Source organism: Pinus tabuliformis, chromosome 1_2, assembly GCF_031772625.1.
Source record: "Pinus tabuliformis cultivar Carrire ecotype Pingquan chromosome 1_2, CPIR1, whole genome shotgun sequence".
In the NCBI taxonomy this organism is placed as follows: Eukaryota; Viridiplantae; Streptophyta; class Pinopsida; order Pinales; family Pinaceae; genus Pinus; species Pinus tabuliformis.
Window position 1 is genome coordinate 667,724,512 of NC_142298.1, and position 21,237 is coordinate 667,745,748.

The following is a 21,237-nucleotide window of genomic DNA, read 5'->3' on the forward strand; positions in this document are numbered from 1 at the left end:
TAATATTTTCTCGAGAGCAATTAACAGAAAAATGTAGTACATGAAATGATGGAACAAACGCATAGAACTACCTTGAAGGAGGCAGAACCCATGGATGCATGGATAATAGTAAGAAAGGAAAAGAATTGCAAATATGAAGCCTAAGACCCAGGAGTAGAGGAGAATAATAATGCAAATAAAGATATGGAAAAGGGATCGAATCAAACAGAAGGAACAACTGTGGTGGTTGGAAGTGAAGTCCAAGATCAGTATCAAGAGAAAAATTGAAGTAGTTGCATATAGGATGGAAAACAATAGAAATAGCCTTGCATTTCCAACAACAATGGAGTCACTACCTACAGGTTGTTGGTAGAATGAGAGAAAAATAGGAGAAGAAACAACAAAGAAACCGCAACAGAATGACCAAGACATGGCACTGAATAAGAAACTGAATTGGAATTTGTTATTCAACAATGAATCTCCACACATTACATTTCATGGGCATTTGTTTCTTTTATATCATCAACCGTCGTTACATAACTAATATTTCGGTATAAAACTGTAAAAACTTTCTAGTTATATTTTACCCAAAGTTACTACTAATTCGTTGTCAAACTAACAAACTCCACCTTGACAACAATTTTCCTAATTTCTTGCCCATGCCCATTCATCATCTTTTCTGCAAGCCAAGAGAAGCTAAACACCACCGCAGCTTCTCTATTGTAACTGGCTTTGTGAACATATCTGCACAATTCTCTCGCGTATGGACCTTTTGAAGAGCTACTTTTCCGCCATCGATCACATGTCTCAGAAAATGATACCTTACATCAATGTGCTTGGTTCTGCTGTGATAAGTAGGACTTGTAGCCAAGTGAATAGCGCTTTGACTGTCACAAAGTACATTCACTTTCTCTTGCGTCCTTCCAATCTCATCGAGCAGACCCTTTAACCAGATTGCTTCTTTACTGGCATCTGAAGCAGCTATATATTCAGCTTCAGTAGTGGACAACGCAACTGTTTCTTGAAGCTTTGACATCCAACTAATTGTTCCAAGAGTAAAGATATAACCTGTAGTAGATCTTCTTTTGTCCAAATCACCTGCATAGTCAGCATCTACATATCCGCAGACTAATCCTTCACTACCGTTAAAGACGATGCAATGGTCACTTGTGCCTCTTAAATATCGAAGCACCCATTTCACTGCTTGCCAATGTTTGCCATGAACCTGCTGACAACTCCAACTGCATGTGAAATGTCAGGTCTTGTAGATACCATCGCATACATTAAGTTGCCTACAGCGTTTGCATATCGTACATGAGACATATACTGCTTTTCTTCATCAACTCTAGGACTCAAAACCGAAGAAAGATTAAAATGGGAAGCTAAAGGAACATTAACAAGTTTCACATTATTCATAGAGAACTTTTCAAGTACCTTCTCCACATACTTCTACTGTGACAACCAAAGCTTACCATTTTTCCTGTCTCTGTGTATCTCCATGCCCAAGATATGTTTTGCTGCTCCAAGATCCTTCATATCAAACGTCCTAGAGAGTTGAGCCTTTAACCTATCGATCTCTTCCATGCTTTTGCTTGCAATAAGCATATCGTCAACATACAAAGCTAAGATAATGAATATGCCATTGAAACTTTTGAAGTACACACAATGATCATACTCTCTTCTTATAAAGTTCTGGCTCACCATGAAGGAATCAAACTTCTTGTACCATTGTCTGGGAGACTGCCTCAGACCATACAATGATTTCCTGAGCTTGCAAACTAATCTTCTGCTGCGACCTCGTACAAAACCTTCTGGTTGTTCCATATATATCTCTTCGTTCAAATCACCATGTAGAAAAGCTGTTTTAACATCTAACTGTTCTAACTCAAGATTAAGCAACGCAGTTAGTGCCAACACAGTACGTATAGAAACAAGTTTTACAACTGGAGAAAAAATCTCATGAAAGTCTATACCTTCAACCTGAGAATACCCTTTTGCTACCAGTCGCGCCTTATACCTTTCAATACTACCATCAACTTTCCGTTTCAGCTTGAAGACCCATTTACATCCAACAACACTTCTCCCTTCAGGAAGCTCTACAAGGTCCCAGGTATTGTTCTTGGCTAAGGAGTCCATTTCTTCTTCCATAGCCATTTTCCATTTCTTGCTATCTGTATCATCTACTGCTTCCTGATAACAAGAAGGTTCCCCATCTTCAGTAATCAAAGCAAAAGACGAAGCAGAATCTTCATACCTTTTGGGAGTTTTCCTTTCCCTTGTAGACCTTCTCAAAGCAACTGGTTGCTGAACTGGTTCAGAAGCTTCAACGGCTTCCTTTGTGTCTTCAACACCTTTTTCTCCAGAAGTCTCTCCTTCCTTTCGGCTGTCACCGAAAGGTCTAGCCTCCAACTGAACTCGTTGACTCGGCGATACCTGTTCCTGTTCAATTCTTTCAACATTTGATTTTAACAAAGAGGATTCATCAAATGTTACATCTCTACTAATGACTATCTTCCGCAATGTAGGATCCCACAACCTATATCCTTTCATTGCATAGTCATACCCAACAAAGACATAACATTTCGACTTTGGATCTAATTTTGAACGCTGATTTTTCGGAATAAGAGAATAATCATCACAACCAAATATCCTCAAATGTGAATAGTCACAAGACTGACCTGTCCAAACTTCTTCAGGAATTTTACAATCAATTGCTACTGAAGGTGATCTGTTAACTAAATAACAAGCAGTAGATACTGCTTCTGCCCACAACTCCTTTTGCAAGTTAGCATTGCTGATCATGCTTCTGGCTCTTTCTATAAGAGTCCGATTCATACGCTCAGCAACACCATTTTGCTAAGGAGTATAAACAACAGTTTTGTGTCTAACAATGCCCTCATCCTTACAGTATTGTTCAAATTCAACAGAAGTGAACTCACCACCATTGTCAGTTCTTAGACATTTAATAGATTTGCCTGTTCTTTTCTCTACCATTACTTTAATTTGTTTAAAGACATTTAATACATCAGCTTTCCTTTTTAGCATATAGACCCAAACTCTACGGGAGTAATCATCAATGAACGTTAAAAAATACAATGCACCTCCATATGACATAACAGGGGAAGGCCCCCGTAGATCAGAATGAATGTAGTCTAAAACATCTTTACTATTATGATTTCCAACTTTAAATCTCTGTTTACACTGTTTTCCATACACACAATGTTTACAGAAATCTAAATTCAAGGATTTCAGACCGGGAAGAGATTTACATTTCATCAGTATATGAAGACCTTTCTTGCTCATATGGCCCAATCGCTGATGCCACAGACGAGTACCTGCTTCTTCCTTTTCTGACGCAACCGCTGCTTCACTGACCTGAGTACTTCCTTTTAACTTGTAAAGATTTCTGACCTTTTCTGCCTTCATAACCACAAGGGCTCCTTTAAAGACTTTCAAGATGCCATCCTAACCTGTAAACTTATAACCATCTGAATCCAACACTCCCAAAGAGATTAAATTTTTCTTCAAATCAGGTACATGTCTAACACTAGTTAATGTCCTAACTGTGTTATTGTACATCTTAATCCTGATATCTCCCATCCCAACAATCTGACATGACACATTGTTACCCATAAACACAGAACTACCGTTTACATTTTCATACGAGGTAAACCAATTTCTATGTGGGCACATGTGATGCGAAGCACCAGAGTCTAACAGCCAGCTATCAAAACTCTGAGAGACATTACATTCAGGTGAAGTTTCATCTATCATACATAATTCTTCAGCAGATAAAACTTCGTCTATCATACCTGAATCGACCTGATTCGCTTCGTTCTTCGGGTTTTCGGATTCCTTCCATTTCCAACAGTCCTTCTTCAAGTGTCCAACTTTACCGCAGTTCCAACATTTTGCCTTACACTTCTTGCCCTTCGATTTCGACCTGGAAGACCCCCTTGGTTTTTCTCCTCTTTCCTTTGAGCGTCCTCTAGCGACCATGGTTTCTGATGCAGCTGTTTCAGTGCTGGATTTCCTTCGTACTTCTTCAGATAGAAGAGCTCCCACGACTGATTCAAACTTCAAAGAATTAGCAAAGCTGAAGCTGATTGAAGTTACAAAGTGATCCCATGATTGAGGCAGAGAACACAACAAGGTTATGGCTTTATCTTCTTCTTGTATTTTGACTTCCATATCTGTTAATTGACAAATTAGTGTATTAAAAACATTCAAATGTTCTGCAACGCTTGAACCTTCTTTCATTCGAAGACTGTATAACTGTCGTTTCAGATAAATTCTGTTGGTTAATGATTTTGTCATATAGAAGTTTTCAAGTTTTTCCCACAATCCTGACGCCGTAGTCTCTTCAACAATGTTGAAGAGAACTTCATCTGCTAGGCATAACCGGATGGTACTGAGAGCTCGGGCATCCAAGTCCTCCCAGTCTGAAGTAGTCATGGTTGCAGGTTTCTTAGTTACCCCATCCAATGCACAAGCAGATCCTTAACCTTCAGTTTTCAAAGAGAAAAATTGCTCTTTCCGGTGAATTTCTCCACCTCGAATTTTGCATTCGACATCTTGGCCATTTTCTAAGACTTTCAATCTTCAGTCTAGGGTTTAAAAAAAAATATTTCAATTTTCTTCTTCCAAAAAAAATTTCAAATGCCAACCAAGGATTTCCCAATTGTTGTAACTCTCCCTACTTCAATTTAAAAAGAAAAAAAATTATGAGTATTTTGCAGGGAAAAACCTTTGTTTTTGTCAATTCAAAGAAAACCCTTTTAAAAAAAAATTCTTTTCTCCTTTCCTTTAAAAAAAAACTTTCTTTTCCTCACTATCTCACGTTCACCAATTTATTCAAAACAATTTCTGAAACAAAAAATCCTTTTTAAAAAAAAAATACACAGATTTCTTTTGCTGATCGAAATCCTGACAGCACGCAGAGTAGTCAGCGAATGTCTGACAAATAGTCTGGCAAATACAGGTCACACCTTCCCAGCGTATACCTCACGCAGACTCAGGGGTTTTCTTTGCACGCAAAGCAGCCCACACTCTGGTCTTCATACGCAGGAGAAACAACGTTCTGGTTTCTGGTCTTTATACGCGGGTTCAGAACACTTCAACCTCACGCAACCTCACGCTCTGATACAGCCACCAGCTCTGTGCCTTTTTTTATAACACGCAGCACTGAAACTCCTCACGCAGGGCTTGACAGCCACCAGCTCTGTGCCTTTTTTTATAACACGCAGCACTGAAAACTCCTCACGCAGGTCTTTCAGCCTCACGCAGGGCTTGACACAGTCACGCAGGTGGTTAAACTCCTCACGCAGGTCTTTCAGCCTCACGCAGGGCTTGACACAGTCACGCAGGTCTTTCAGCCTCACGCAGGGCTTGACACAGTCACGCAGGTGGTACAACCGCTTTATTCACAACAGACAGACAGCCTTTCACGCCCTCGGAGCTCTAATACCAATTGTTGGTAGAATGAGAGAAAAATAGGAGAAGAAACAACAAAGAAACCACAACAGAATGACCAAGACACGAAACTGAATAAGAAACTGAATTGGAATTTGTTATTCAACAATGAATCTCCGCACATTACATTTCATGGGCATTTGTTTCTTTTATATCATCGACCGTCGTTACATAACTAATATTTCGGTATAAAACTGTAAAAACTGTCTAGTTACATTTTACCCAAAGTTACTACTAATTCGTTGTCAAACTAACACAGGTGACTTCAGAGCTTCTACTCGGTTATTTAACAACATAAATGCAAATGTTGATCTAGGAAAGAATAAGAATTTCGTCTATCAAAGATTATTAGGGACAGAAAGATCATTGCATCTTAACTTGAGCTCACAATATGATACACCAAAATCATGTGACAAGGCAACTCGATGCATATGTTTGCAATTTCCTATGTTGAAGCTTCCAACACCCTTCGATCATGGAAAATATCCTGGCCCTAATCGTATTTATGACCAAGGAAGAGAGGTAAATACTAGACAAGATAATTTGCGTCCTTTTCCCAAGTTAAAAACTATGCAAGAATTGAGTTGCCTAGTGAATGAAGTTTTTATACTTTTTGAGGAACCTGTAGCAGCATCATCATTTGGAATGGAGTATTTGTTCTTGGTTGGGCTATTCATGGAAGAAGGGGTTTCACAGAAAGCCCTTGTTTATTATAAGGGGGTGATCAGGTTGAAGCCTAAATTTTCGGATGTTCAATTGAGCCAAGAATATGAGAAAGCTTCAAGATGCAATTTTGCGCTACCAACCAACAATCCAATTGTGTCTTGACTATGTGTTTGCCTTTGGGTATTTATCCAACGCTTTTTATGAACAAGATTTGGCATTAGCACACTACAAATAGTCTATCATCCTGGACTCCATCTTTTTGGAGGTATACAATAACCTGGGCGATGCATTGAAAATTGTGGGGAAAGTGGACGAAGCAATTGCTTGTTACCAGACCTGCCTTCAACTTTAGGAAAATCATCCTCAGGCTCTGACAAATTCTGGGGGTATTTATATGGAATGGAATATGGTAAATTTGGTTGTTGCTCCTTTTTGTGTGATCCAACTGATATATAATGCAGGGGATGTCAAAGGTTCTCAAACAATTTCCTTTCCAAATGATGAGAAAACAATAAACGAGGTAGGAACTGCGATGGTCATGCTAAAAAATGTTGCAGAGGCTAAATTGAGGTCTATTGCAGGTACATGCATTTCTGAAGAACAAAAGAAATATGTGGATTCTCAAATCCATGTTCACACATATGGTTTCCCCAGAACATTGTCATGGGATTAAGTTTTCCAATAACAAGCAGTTGCTTGAGAATAGAACAAAAGGAGAAATTCTTATAGCTCCAGATGAAGATGCACTAAATGTTTTGGCAAACTTCATGGCTAATGAACAACAATACGTTGTAGAAATCCTACATATGTACACCGCAGAACCAGATTATATTAACACAACATTGGTAACTGTCTTCCATAATTTTATAAGGGAGGATTTTGGTGACATTCTTGTCTTCTTAATGAGGCAAGAGTGAATTGAAAGACTCCTGCAAAAGTAGGTTGCGCATTTTTTTGAGAACATACCAAAATTATCTATTGTTGTCAGAGCATAAAATTTCCTAGGGATAAATGGAGGTCCTACCAAGGTGATGGTTGAACTCATTTCCACCAGCTATGCTGTGTTTACAGATATTACTCCAAGGGAACATGGGCTGGTCATTTCCCATCCAAAGTTAACAATCGTGCAAAAAGAATCTTCAGAGATAGAGTTGGACTTTGCAAATCTGAGTTCTGAAGCAGTCTCACAGCTGGTAGGTTGGTTCGATGAACTAGCCAATGAGATTGATCCAAGTAGAAGGCCAATTGGGACATTTGATAATGAAGATCCTCAGACAACTAATCATTATGTAAAAAGTTTAACACCCCAGGTGGATGAGAATTGTCTTCCATGAACATTCGGTTGGCCTAGTCCTATTGCTAGTATTAGAATGAGGTGGCCGAGAATGAAAGAAGAGCGAATGAGGCAATGGAACATTGATTTCATTGTTCTCATGACCAGAGCAGATGGTAAGGCAGCAAAGGATGAAATGCAAGAGGTTAGCTGGGATGAATTGGTTACACTCCCTTTCCAAGAGGATGAGCATCAAAGGAACATGATCGACACCATGGCAATGTGTGTGCTTGATTGTAGTTGTGCATATAAACAAGAAATAATGGGAAGGGGACATGACAATCCATTGATCAATTTCTTAGTTCACCTTAGATTAAAGGAGCATACATACTATGTTTGGAAGCCCTATTCATTTTCTCAGGAAAAACCACTTCAAAGACAGCAGACAGGGCCTTTCACCATGGTAACTGAAAGTGGACAATGGATACTGCCACTTTTATCCCAACAGGTAGGCATGAGAAGTCTAGAAAGGAGAAAGGTTGTAGTGCAACTTATGTTGCTGGAAAGAGTGGGGGGGGGGGGTTGATCCAGAGTGCTCATCAATTGACAAACAAAAAGGCAGATTTGAAGACACATTACAAGCCTTCACCCTTGAAAGTAACCATATAAAAGAAGCTATGAAGTTTTCCTTGGATAATGTTGATGCCTCAGGGCTTGATGAGACCTGTGCATTATTGTCGGATATAAATACCTTTGCAAAGATGGAAAAATTTCCATATTCAAATACTTCTAGTGAATATGACCCGAACAACAACGCTGACATTGCCTTAATGGATTCTATAAGGGTAATGTTGAGGATAATTAGGAGAAATCTAATATTGGGAATGGAAAGGCTTTTAGAGTCTATGGATGCCAAGAAATGCTACGAGGAACTTTTGTTGCAAGCTCAATCTGCTCACATGCTTCAATCTAGAATAAAAGTAAGCTCAACTTTAGATCATACTATGTATGAAGGTGTTATAATCAAAGCTATTATTTTGTGTTTGAAAGCAGCAAGCGAAGACCAGTGCGAACAAATTGAGTGTGCAATCGATGATGGTGTTGGGATTAACTTTCGATATGCACATGGATGGACATGCTTTCATTGGACTACAGATTCTCAGGGAAATTCTACTATTCAAAGGGCATTGTGTGACCATCGTTACCAAGAGTTAGCTAAAGAAGTTATTTCAATGGGCAAAGGAGATTTATCAACACAAGAGATTTTGGATCTTGGCATAGTTATGCAAACTCTAGATCATGTGCCTCATCTACTCATCTGGGACCCAGGAATATAGTTGGATTGCTTGGGACAAGCAATCTTAGGCGGGGAGGACTATTATATCCCCAACCAATTGACTATTAAATACATAAATAAATAAGCGGCATTAGCCCATGGTTTTTGTTTTTGGCCATAAGTAATTGCCCATAGTTTCTTCTAGCATCCTAGCTATAAAAGGAGGAGGATCAAGAGCAAGGGATGGAATTTGGTATTTCTTTTTCACTAATATTTTGAGATCTCAGGTGAGTTTTCAATTGAGGATTTTCAGGTGATATCCTCAGTCTTTCTTCGGTCGGTTCGGATCACACCCTAGAAGGCAAACCGAACTTTGGTGGTCTCTCCAATCATCCTAGCTGGTCGATTTTATTTATGTTGATTTGAAAGGGTTATTTTCATATCTCTTATACTTTAGTTCGAGAGTGTGGCTCTGAAATTGTCTCTGCAGGTTTTTGTTGGAATTTCTAAGTCTAACTCTTAGAAATCCTTCTTGTAATTTCTGATTTATTTCTTCCTACTTGTTTTGTTATTTAACAAGTTATTTACCATGTAAATACTGAAAATAAATACAGGTACAGTCTCAACACATACAAATCATCAACTGAAGGAAAACAAGCACACAAGTGACACCGTTATTTTTGGACTAATGTACCCAGAAAAACCCAATGCGGGAAAACCAGTGCAACTATCTGAGGGCTTTATTATTAAACAGTTTTAGAATACAATCTAGGTGCCAGAAATAGCTCACCCAATAGAGAATGTCCTTGGCAGTAGTACCTCTCATTCGGAGACAGATATCAGCCCCAATCAGCCCCACGAAATCTCCTAGTGTCAACCTCTAGGATATGCGTCAACCTCTATGGCTTAGCGTCTGCCCAACGTCAGCCTCTCTGGGCTCTGCATCAGCCTCTAGAGCCTCTGTGTCTCCCATGCTAGCCCTCCTCAGGCTCTATGTAGCTCCTGGCTGCCTCTGTGTGGCCTCTGGCTGCTTCTGCGTGGCCTCTAGTTGGCTCTACATCAACCCTCTCCCGGCTTCTGCGCTGATGCTCCCGGTACTATATTTGCCTCTCTCCTACTACATTCACTGCCCCTCAGATGCAACTCTCATCACTCCTTCGATTTCCTCAGCAAGCCCTACCCCAGAAAATCGAATTTTTGATCAACTCGATGTGTTCTCCAAGTGACCCTCAAGCCTCCTCTTGTACTTTTCTCGTTGACAATTCAATGACTGAGATTAAGTCCCTAATCAATGACTAATATTAGATCTGGCTTGATCCATGACTTTTGGTTCATTCTAACTTAGTTTTATATTAATTCACATTAATATTTTATTTTCCCTAAGTTTAGACTTAGGGACTTCATTAAAAATATTAATAATTTTAATATCTCTCAAACTGGTTAGATTCTGCCCAAACCATTCTGGGTATTGGAGATCTTATGTGCTTTAGCCTCTCCACCAATTTTCGTGGCTATATCACATCCGATGCTACCGCAAATCAACACTCCCTCTTAGCGAGGACTGTGCTCTAGTAATACTCCTCACTAAGCATCACACTGTTCATCCGACATCAGTCCTTGTGATGATGCTAGGCCTGCTGCCCAACATCCTTTGCACTGCTACATCATGTACTGCTACCCATGGCCCTGCCACTGCCACTGTTGCATCTGTATGATAGCTCCCTCTGCATCTGTGTTGCTGCCCATGACCCTACCACTGCCACTGCTGCATCTGCACTGCAACAACTCTCATCATGTTGCATTATGCTGCCCATAACACTACCACTTATAACTTCTGCATTGCAACTTAGTTACTGAGAAGTAAATAACTGATCTCCTAGCTCTGACATCTCCGTCAGGCTAGAAACACTCCCAATGTTGAAGCTCCCTCTGTCACTGATAAGTGCTCCCTCTCTGACCTCTACGTTGCTGCAACAACTCTATCCTTCTCGCACTACTACCTCATGCTGTCCTGAGACTCCTGCACTGTAGCTCCCTCTGTCTCTCCATCCGCATCCGTCTCTACTGACATCCGCCAATCTTGCTACTCCTCTTCGAGGCTCTCATAGCAAGGTATAAACCAAGAGGTTGGGTACCTCAAGGTTCCTGCCTCTCATCGCCTGTAGTCCGTATGACTACGACTCGATGTCTCCCCACTTCCTCTCAAGTGGCGCATGAGCACTCATGGCACAGTCATCATCTGTCTCCACTTCTTTCTTCGCCCTTACTGGCACAACCTTGGTCTCAGAAACCTCTCCCTTTCTCTTCTTCCTCGGACACTGGCTCACATAGTGACCCAATTCCCCACAGTGGAAGCATTTGACCTTGGAGAGGTCCTTCTTCTTCCATTTCTCCCGCTTTCCCTCAGATGCTAGGGCAACATTCTCCTCTTCCTCCTCGATTCTGACCCCCTTGCCATTATTTCCCACCTTGGTTAACCTTCTGATCTCTTCTTGACGAAGAACCACCCACATTTCCTGCCAATATGGAAGGGGCAACCTACCCAGTATGCTTTGGACAAATACCTCCCAATCCTCTGAGACTGCGTTCAATGCGGTCCTCACCATCATCTCCTCATCTAGCGTGGCCCCTATGGAAGTCAGCTGATCCCAGATCTCCTTCAATCTACCGAGGAAGGTGTCTATCTGTTCTCCCTTCTGCATCTGGTATTACCGCAACTGATTTTCTAGTAGCATCTTCTTCTACATGGAAGTATGTTGATACAATTTCGTCAGGGCCTCCCACATCGCATTTTCCGTGTCCTTTTCGGCAATATGTGGTACTACATGGTCCTTTACCCCGTCAAGGATGATGCTCTTGGCCCTCGCCATTGTCCCCTCGTACTTTTCGTTCTTATCCAGGTCAACTGGGATCACTATCGTCTTCAAAGCGTAGTGCTTGAGACGATTCCTGTCTAGAACGAACAAGATCCTAGCCTTCCAGACTACGAAGTTTGAGGCTCCGTCCAGTCTATCCTGATCTCTTACCCCATTCACTTCCATTTCGCTGCTTGACTCTTCTGAGTCTCTCTACTTCCCCCCCTAGAATTTCTCGGTGTGACTCCCTTTGAGCCTCGATTTCCCTCCTAGAAACCCCTCTTCCAAAGTCGAGATGCCCCTACCTCGATCGTTAGTGCAGTTGCACCACTAATTCGAATTTCTTGGCTAGAAATCCTCGGCAGCAACTCCCTCCTCCTCGGTCTTTCCCTGTTAGGTATTGTTCTCACCATAGTACCCCACCAGCTTCACTCCATAACTTACCCACAACCTCCTATGCCCCAACAAACTGGAGGTTAGAACCTCTAGGCTCTCTGCAATCTCGACACCTGCAAAATCACACCTCCTAGCCACGGGTGTCAATCCTTCCTCACTGAGAAAGATGATCGGGCACTGCTTAGGTTAGGTCTACTCCTCTCTTCCACTGTGTTGATCCTCTTCCCGACTCAAACTAATGACGCAGGCACTACATCTCCCCTTCCTTGCTGCTTTTCTGCTAGGAACAACTTCTGTCACTCAGGACAACTGTTTCTGGTGCTACTTCTCTTCTCGGCTGATGCCCTCAGTTATCTTGTGATCTGCAACCATGCACTGATACCATGTTAGAATTTCTAAGTCTAACTGCTAGAAATCCTTCCTGTACTGTCTGATTTATTTTTTCCTAATTGTTCTGTTAATTAACAAGTTACTTACCATATTTATACTGAAAATAAATACAAGTACAATCTCAACGCATATAGATTATCAACTGAAGGAAAACAAGCACACAAGTGACACCGTTATTTTTGGACTAATGTCCTCAGAAAAATCCAATGCAGGAAAACCGATGCAACTATTTGAGGGTTTTATTATTAAGCAGTTTCAAAATACAATCTAGGTGCCAGAAATGGCTCACCCAACAGAGAATTCCCTAGGCAGTAGTATCTCTCAGTCAGAGACAGATATCAGCCTCAATCTGTCCCACGAAATCTCCTAGCGTCAACCTCTAGGGTATGCATTAGCCTCTCTAGCCCAACATCTACCCAACATCAGCCTCTCTAGTCCAGCATCAGTCTCTCTGGGCTCTACGTCAGCCTCTGGAGCATCTGCATCTCCCACGGTGGCCCTCCTTAGGCTCTGTGCAGCTCCTGGCTGCCTTTGGCTGCTTCTGCGTGGCCTCTAGTTGGCTCTGCGTCAACCCTCTCCCGGATTTTGTGTTGATGCTCCTAGTACTATCTTTGCCTCTCTCCTACTGCATTCATTGCCCCTCAGCTGCAACTCTGAACACTCCTTCGATTTCCTCAGAAAGCCCTGCCCCAGAAAATCGAATTCTTGATCAACTCGTTGTGTTCTCCAGACTCCAAGTGACCCTCAAGCCTCCTCTTATACTTTTCTTGTTGACAATTCAATGGCTGAGATTAAGTCCTTAATCAACGACTAAGATTAGATCTGGCTTGTCCATGACTTTTGGACCATTCTAACTCAGTTTTATATTAATTCACATTAATATTTTATTTTCCCTAAGTTTAGACTTAGAGACTTCATTAAAAATATTAATTATTTTAATATCTCCCAAACTGGTTAGGTTCTGCCCAAACCATTTCTGGGTATTGGAGATCTTATGTTCTTTAGCCTCTCCACCAATTTTCGTGGCTAGAGCACATCTGATGCTACCCCAAATCAATAGTTTCCACTATTTATTGTACCGAGATCCACCCAGAATACAACCGAAGGGCATGGCTAGGAGGAGACCAGGTTTAAACACCCCGACCTTGTCTATTCATGGCGATAGTAGCAGCATTTGGATTGGGCTTGGATGGGTGAACGATCATTGCATTTTGTTTCAGCAGCCCCTCCCCAATTTGAAGGAACAAACACTCGCTGTGCTTTGTCTGCACAATGCCTCATCTGATTGAAGGATCACACACCCTCGATGGCAGCGAAATAATTTACCTTGCTGTCATCCTCACTGTCCAACAACAATAGAGGTAAATGCAGTCTAGAGATCATTATTGGGATTGGGATGTGAAAGCTGAGTTGTAGTGGCTCCTGCTCCTAGACACGGATCAGAGTCACGCGGCCTCAGCAAGTGGGCACCAATACAAGAAGGAACGATACTTTGGCGTAGGATGCAGATCTCCAAACCTGCAACGCTTTCCTCCCCTATGTTCTCACCACAGTGACTGTCATTGTGCTAAGTCGTTGTTCCTTGTATAATTGACTAGCAACGCTTATATTGTTGGCTCCCCGTTAATGGCGGTGTAGAAGGTCAACGCTCCCCGTGTGTTTCGTGGCATGTGCTTAAATCTAGCGATGTGTCTGTTTACTAACACCTGCGAATTTTGGTGTAACGGAAATCGTGTCACCAACAAGTGGTATCAGAGCCAAAGGTCTCGAGTTCAAAACACACCTGGCTCATGTTGAGGAGGGAGATTGTTGTGCTCCCCGTTAATGGTGGTGTTGATCCAACGCTCTCGTGTGTTTCGTGGATTCGTTAACTCTAGCGATGTGTTTGTTTACTAACACCTGCGGGTTTTGGTGTGATGGCAATCGTGTCTCCAACATATATGTCATGGTCAACGGTTGTAATAATTCTTTGGGCCAATGTATTATAATAACATATATTTGGTGAAACATATTGTTTGGGTATTGTTTGGGTATGATGAGGATTAGAGAGATGTAGCGTGCTTATATTTTGCTTAGTATGAATTTAATTTGTTTCAAATAACATTTCCTTTTATTACGATAGTAGTGCATTTATTTGTTGAAGTGAGTTTTCTTTTTGTAAGGATATTACAACAGTGGGTTGTTTCTTCACTAAGCATATTACAGTGGTACTAGAGCCACATTCTTGGCCAGCTGTGGGATGTGGAGCTAAGGCACAGGTAGAAGACACAATTCTAAAGCAGAACTAGAGGTCATTCCAAAAGAGTGAGGGGAAATAATGAAAGGCCGAGAGAATTCCAGACTTGAAAATCTTCTTGATAGGATCACCTCAACCCAAGAAGAAATCATGTAGCTTCTCACCAAAAGGTCCCATACTCAGTTTGCAAATTCTAACCATCAGAGAAATAACAAAGACATTGGTTCACATTTCAGTAGGGGTGGCCACAACCCACACATTTATGGTAGCAGGCCAACTATGCCAACATTTTTGGATGATTCTTCCTCGGAGCAAGAATCTCACTCACCCATAACAAGAACAGTTACAAGTTGGATGAGGGAATACCAAACGCTACCTCCAAAAGTAAGAGCGACCTTGACCATAAATGATTACTATTTTCTCAGGAGCAAACAATAGAAAAATGTAGCACATGAAATGATGGAACAAACACATAGAGCTACCTTGAAGGAGGCAAAACCCATGGATGCATGGATAATAGTAAGAGCAGAAAATAATTGCAAATCTGAAGCCTAAGATTCAGGGGTATAGGAGAATAATAATACAGATAAAGATATGGAAGAGGTATCAACTCAAACAGAAGGAACAACTGCGGTGGTTGGAAGTGAAGTCCAAGATCAAAGTATCAAGAGAAAAATTGAAGTAGCTGCATATAGGATGGACAACAACAGAAATAGCCTTGCATTTTCAGCAGCAACGGAGTCACTGCCTACGGATGACTTCAGGGCTTCTACTTAGTTAGTTAACAACATAAATTCAAATGTTGATCTAGGAAAGAATAAGAATTTCGTCCATCAGAGATTATTAGGGACAGAAATATCATTGCATTTTAACTTGAGCTCACAATATGATACACCAAAATTATGTGACAAGGCCACTCGATGCATATGTTTGCGATTTCCTATGTTGAAGGTTCCAACAACCTTTGATCGTGGAAAATATCTTGGTCCCAATCATGTTTATGATCAAGGAAGCGAGTTATTTACTAGGCAAGATAATTTGCTTCCTTTTCCCCAGTTAGAACTATGCAAGAATTGCGTTGCCTAGTGAATGAAGTTTTTATACTTTTTGAGGGACCCGTAGCATCATCATCATTTGGACTGGAGTATTTGTGCTTGGCTGGGCTATTAATGGAAGCAGGGGGTTTAAAGAAGGCCCTTGTTTATTATAAGGGGGCAATCAGGTTGAAGCCTATATTTGGATGTTCAATTGAGCCAAGGAAATGTATTAAAGGCTATGAGAGAGCTTCAAGGTGTAATTTTGCGCTACCAACCAACAATCCAATTGTGTATTGACTATCTATTTGCCTTCGGGTATTTATCCAACGCTTTTTATGAACAAGAGTTGGCATTACCACACTAGAAATAGTCTATCATCCTGGACTCCATATTTTTGGAGGTATAGAATAACCTGGGCAATGCATTGAAAATTATGGGGAAAGTGGACGAAGAAATTGCTTGTTACCAGAACTACCTTCAAATTTAGGAAAATCATCCTCAGGCTCTGACAAATTCTGGGGGTATTTATATGGAATGGAATTGGTAAATTTGGTTGCTGCTCCTTTTTGTGGGATCCAACTGATATATAATGCAGGGGATGTCAAAGGTTCTCAAACAGTTTCCTTCAATTTTCCAAATGATAAGAAAACAATAAACGAGGTGGGAATTGCCATGGTCATGCTAAAAAATGTTGCAGAGGCTAAATTGAGGTCTATTGCAGGTACATGCATTTCTAAAGAACAAAACCAATATGTGGATTCTGAATCCATGTTCACACATATGGTTTTCGAAGAACATTGTCATGGGATTAAGCTTTCCAATAACAAGTAGTCACTTGAGAATAGAACAGAAGGATAACTTCTTATAGCTCCAGATGAAGATGCACCGAATGTTTTGGCAAACTTCATGGCTAATGAACAACGATATGTTGTAGAAATTCTACATATTTACATCGTAGAACCAGATTATATTAACACAACATTGGTAACTGTCTTCCATAATTTTATAAGGGAGGATTTTGGTGACATTGTTGTATTCTTAATGAGGCAAGAGAGAATTGAAAGACTCCTGCAAAAGTAGGCTACACATTTGTTTGAGAAAATACCACAATTATCTGTTGTTGTCGGAGTAGAAAATTGCCTTGGGATAATGGAGGTCCTTCCAAGTCCATGGTTGAATTCATTTCCACCAGCTATTCTGTGCTTATAGATACTACTCCAAGGGAACATAGCCTGGTCATTTCACATCCAAAGTTAACAATTGTGCAAAAAGAATCTTCGGAGATAGAGCTGGATTTTGCAAATCTGAGTTTTGAGGTAGTCTCACAACTGGTAGGTTGGTTCGATGAACTAGCCAATGAGATTAATTCAAGTAGAAGGCCAATTGGTATACTTGATAATGAAGATCTTCAGACAACTAATCCTTATATAAAAAGTCTAGTGCGCCAGGTGGATGAGAATTGTCTTTCACTGACATTCGATTGGCCTAGTCCTAATGCCATTAATAGAATGAGGCAGCTGAGAATGGAAGAAGAACGAATGAGGCAATGGAACATCAGTTTCATTGTTTTCATGACCAAAGCAGATGGTAAGGCAGCCGAGGATGAAATGCAAGAGTTTAGCTAGGGTGAATTGGTTACACTTCCTTTCCAAGACGATGAGCATCAAATGAACATGATCGACACCATGGCAATGTGTGTGGTTGATTGTAGTTGTGCTTATAAGCAAGAAATAATGGGAAGGGGACGTGACCTTCCATTGATGAATTTCTTAGTTGACCTTAGATTAAAGGAGCATACATACTACATTTTTCCGACCTATTCTTTTTCTCAAGAAAAACTACTTCAAACACCGTAGACAAGGCTTTTCACCATGGTAACTGAAAGTGGACAATGGATACCACCACTTTTATCCCAACAGGAAGGCATGAGAAGTCTAGAAAAGGAGAAAGGTTGTAGTGCAACTTATACTGCTGGAAAGAGTGGGTGGGTTGATCTAGAGCGCTCCTCAATTGACAAACAAAAAGGCGGATTTGAAGACACATTGAAAGCCTTCACCCTGGTAAAAATCAGATAAAAGAAGCTATGGATTTTTCCTTGGATAACATTGATGCCTCAGGGTTTGATGAGACTTGTGCATTATTGTGGGATATAGATACTTCTGTAAAGATGGGAAAATTTCCATATTCAAATACTTCCAGTGAATCTGACCCGAACAACAAAGCTGACATTGTCTTAATGGATTCTGTAAGGGTCATGTTGTGGATAATTAGGAGAAATCTAATATTGGGAATGGAAAGGCTTCCAGAGTCTATGGATGCCAAGCAAGGCTACGAGGAAATTTTGTTGCAGGCTCAATCTGCTCACATGCTTCACTCTGGAATAAAACCAAGTTCAAATTTAGATCATACTATGTATGAAGGTGTTACAGTCAAAGATATTATTTTGTGTTTGAAAGCAACAAGCGAAGACCAGTGGGAACAAATTGAGTGTGCAATCGATGATGGTACTGGGATTAACTTTCGATATGCACATGGATGGACTTTCTTTCATTGGACTGCGGATTCTTAAGGAAATTCTACTATTCATAGGGCATTATGTGACCATCGTTACCAAGAATTAGCTGAAGTAGTTATTTCAATGGGCAAAGGAGATTTATCAACACAAGAGATTTTTGATCTTGGCATAGTTATTTGAACTCTAGATCATGTGCCTCATCTACTCATCTGGGACCCAGGAATACAGTTGGATTGCTTGGGACCAGCAATATTATGCGAGGAAGACTGTTATATCTCCAACCGATTGACCGGCTGGACCAAATAATATTAATAATAATAGTAAAATAAATAAGTAGCATTAGCCCATGGTTTATGTTTTTAGCCCTAGGTAATTGCCCATAGTTTCTTCTAGCGGCCTAGCTATAAAAGGAGGAGGAGGATCAAGAGTAAGGGATGGAATTTGGTATTTCTTTTTCGCTGATATTTTGAGAGCCCGTGTGAGTTTTCAATTGAGGATTTTCAGGTGAGATCCTCAGCCTTTCTTCGTTGGGTTTAGATCACACCCTAGAAGGCAAACCCAACTTCGGTGGTCTCTCCGATCACCCTAGCTGGTCGAGTTTATTTATGTTGATTTGAGAGGGTTATTTTCGTACTTCTTGTACTTTAGTTTGAGAGTGTGGATCTGAAATCGTCTCTGTAGGTTTCCACTATTGATTGTACCGAAATCCACCGAGAATACAACCAAAGGGCACGACTACGAGAAGGAGACCAACTTTAAATGCCTCGGACTTGTCTACGCATGGTGATAGTAGCAACATTTGGATTGGGCTTGGATGGGTCAACGATTATGGCATTTTTTTTTTAGCAGCCCCTGTCCGATTTGGAGGAGCAAACACCCATTGCTCTCTGTTTGCGCAACACCTCATTTGATTGAAGGATCACGCAACTCCAGTGGTAGAGAAATAATATATCTCGTTGTCGTCCTCACTGTCCAACAATGACGGAGGTAAAGAGAGTCCAGAGATCATTATCGGGATTGGGATGTGAAAGTTGAGTTGTAGTGGCTCCTGGACGCAGATCAAAGTGATGTGGCCTTGACAGGTGGGCACCAGTACAGGAGGGAATGAGACCTTGGCATAGGATGCACAACTCCAAACCTGCAACACTTTTCTCCCCTATGTTCTCACCACAGTGAGTGTCATTGTGCTAATTTGTTGTTCCTTGTATAATTGACTAGCGACGCTTAGAAGTCATGGTCAATGGTTGTAATAATTATTTGGGCCAACGTATTATAATAACATATATTTGGGGAAACCTATTGCTTGGGTATGACGAGGATTAAAGAAATGCAGTATGGTTATATTTTTCTTAGTAAGAATATAATTTGTTGCAGTAACATTGCCTTTTTATTACAATAGTAGTGGCATTTCTTTGTTGAAGTGAGTTGTCTTTTTGTAAAGGATTTTTTTTTTCAACAGAAAAAGCATAATATTTTTATATCAGAAATATAAAAGAGTCCAAATATACAATATAGGAAATGTTCCAATGATCTGTGACAACAGAGAAGCCATGAGCTGGTAAAAAGAGGCCAGAAGGCCAGATCCAAAGAAAAAAATATATCAGGTATCCATCCATAAGGTCCGAAGCATAGACCAGATCGGAACAAAAGTTCGGCTGAAGGCAAAGAGAAACTGTCCAGAGAATAACCTGTACAGAAAAACAAAACTACATTCCGAAGTAGACCTGTTCAAAAAACGGAAAGCCCATAGCATATTGATCAAAACAGCTAGCATCTTTAATCACAGAAGCAAAACATAGAGAACTTTGCAAGAAAAAACTAGAAATTGGGAGGGTAAAAGTCCTGGATGGAGTAACATTTCCCATCAGAGGAAACCTGTAGATGCCACACTCCCGGAGCAGATTGAAGGCCTTTTTTTGATAAGGAGTCTGCCATCTGATTTTGTTCCCTGCGAATGAAATTGACTGAGGCACCTTTAAAGGATGACCAGTAGAATCTGATGCGATCAAGCCAGCCCCCAAGATGAGGCCTGGAAATGGAGATTTTCCCAGCCATATAATCCACTAGAACTTTTGAGTCACCATAAATAGGAATGTCTTGAAGATTTAAGAAAAGGCAGAAACTCATGAGACCAGCAAGGGCCATCGCCTCAGCCATCATATTAGAACCCCTCCCCCCATTCCAGTGAGCGAAGAAAAGACTGTCTTCATCTGCTAGAATATGGAAACCACAGCCACAAACCCCATTCTGTTCAGCACCGTCAAAAAATGCTCTAGGCAGAGATGAGGACGCCAGAGGAAAATTTGAAACAGGAGGCATTCCCAGCATGGGAGAGGAGGGCTGAAATTCCTCATAGAGATCACAAATGGAGGAGAAAATTTCCAGCATCGGAGACTTTTTGTCATTGAAGATGAAATTATTCCGCCACCTCCAAATACACCAGAAACTAATGATAAAGATGGATCTCCATTTGGCGTTTTGTTTACTATACCATGTAAAAGCATCCATGATCGACAACTGAGACATGAATTTAAAACCATATCGAATCTCCAGGAGCATCCAAATTTGGCGGGAGCCCTTGCAATTCAGAAATAAATGAGAATTGTCTTCCTCGGCCGATCTGCAAATGGGGCATATACCAGGACCCTACCAACCACGCTTTTTTAAATTGTCCCACGTTAGATTTTTATTGTGGAACGATAGCCATGAAAAAAAGACCATTTTTAATTGACACCCTGCTTTCCAGAAAATACTCGGGAAGGAACAGTCATTTTGATGTTGTCTACCACTAATCATGTTACGGTATATGTCCTTTACCCTGATGCAGTCCATTCCATGAGAGTTTCGCCAGATGAGACAGTCCTGCTCAGCAGAGCGGAAGATGCCACCATTTCTGAGAATTGTTAAGATTTGCATCCACGAGCCACCAATGTCTTGCGGCATATTCAGACTCTCAGCTTCCCGCCAGATTGGGATAGGGCCATGCCATCTCTCAATCAGCCCATCCCAGAAAAAGATACCTTTCCTGTGAAAGAACTTTAACAGGGGAACAGGGACGCGGATCTCCTCTCTGCCACATAAAAAAGAGTCTTTTCCCACCAGAATCCGCTCCCCCGTTTGAAAACGCCATAAGAGATTCTTC

At 40.9% G+C, this 21,237-nt stretch overlaps 1 protein-coding gene across 1 annotated transcript; it reads right to left on the bottom strand.

Moving 5' to 3' along the window:
• Window positions 1-19,913: 19,913 nt before the first annotated feature.
• On the bottom strand, window positions 19,914-20,603 carry LOC149207456 (uncharacterized). Its single transcript, XM_089398044.1, has one exon. It carries the CDS (start codon window positions 20,601-20,603, stop codon window positions 19,914-19,916), a length of 690 nt encoding a protein of 229 aa, XP_089254170.1.
• Between the last annotated feature and the right edge of the window lie 634 nt (window positions 20,604-21,237).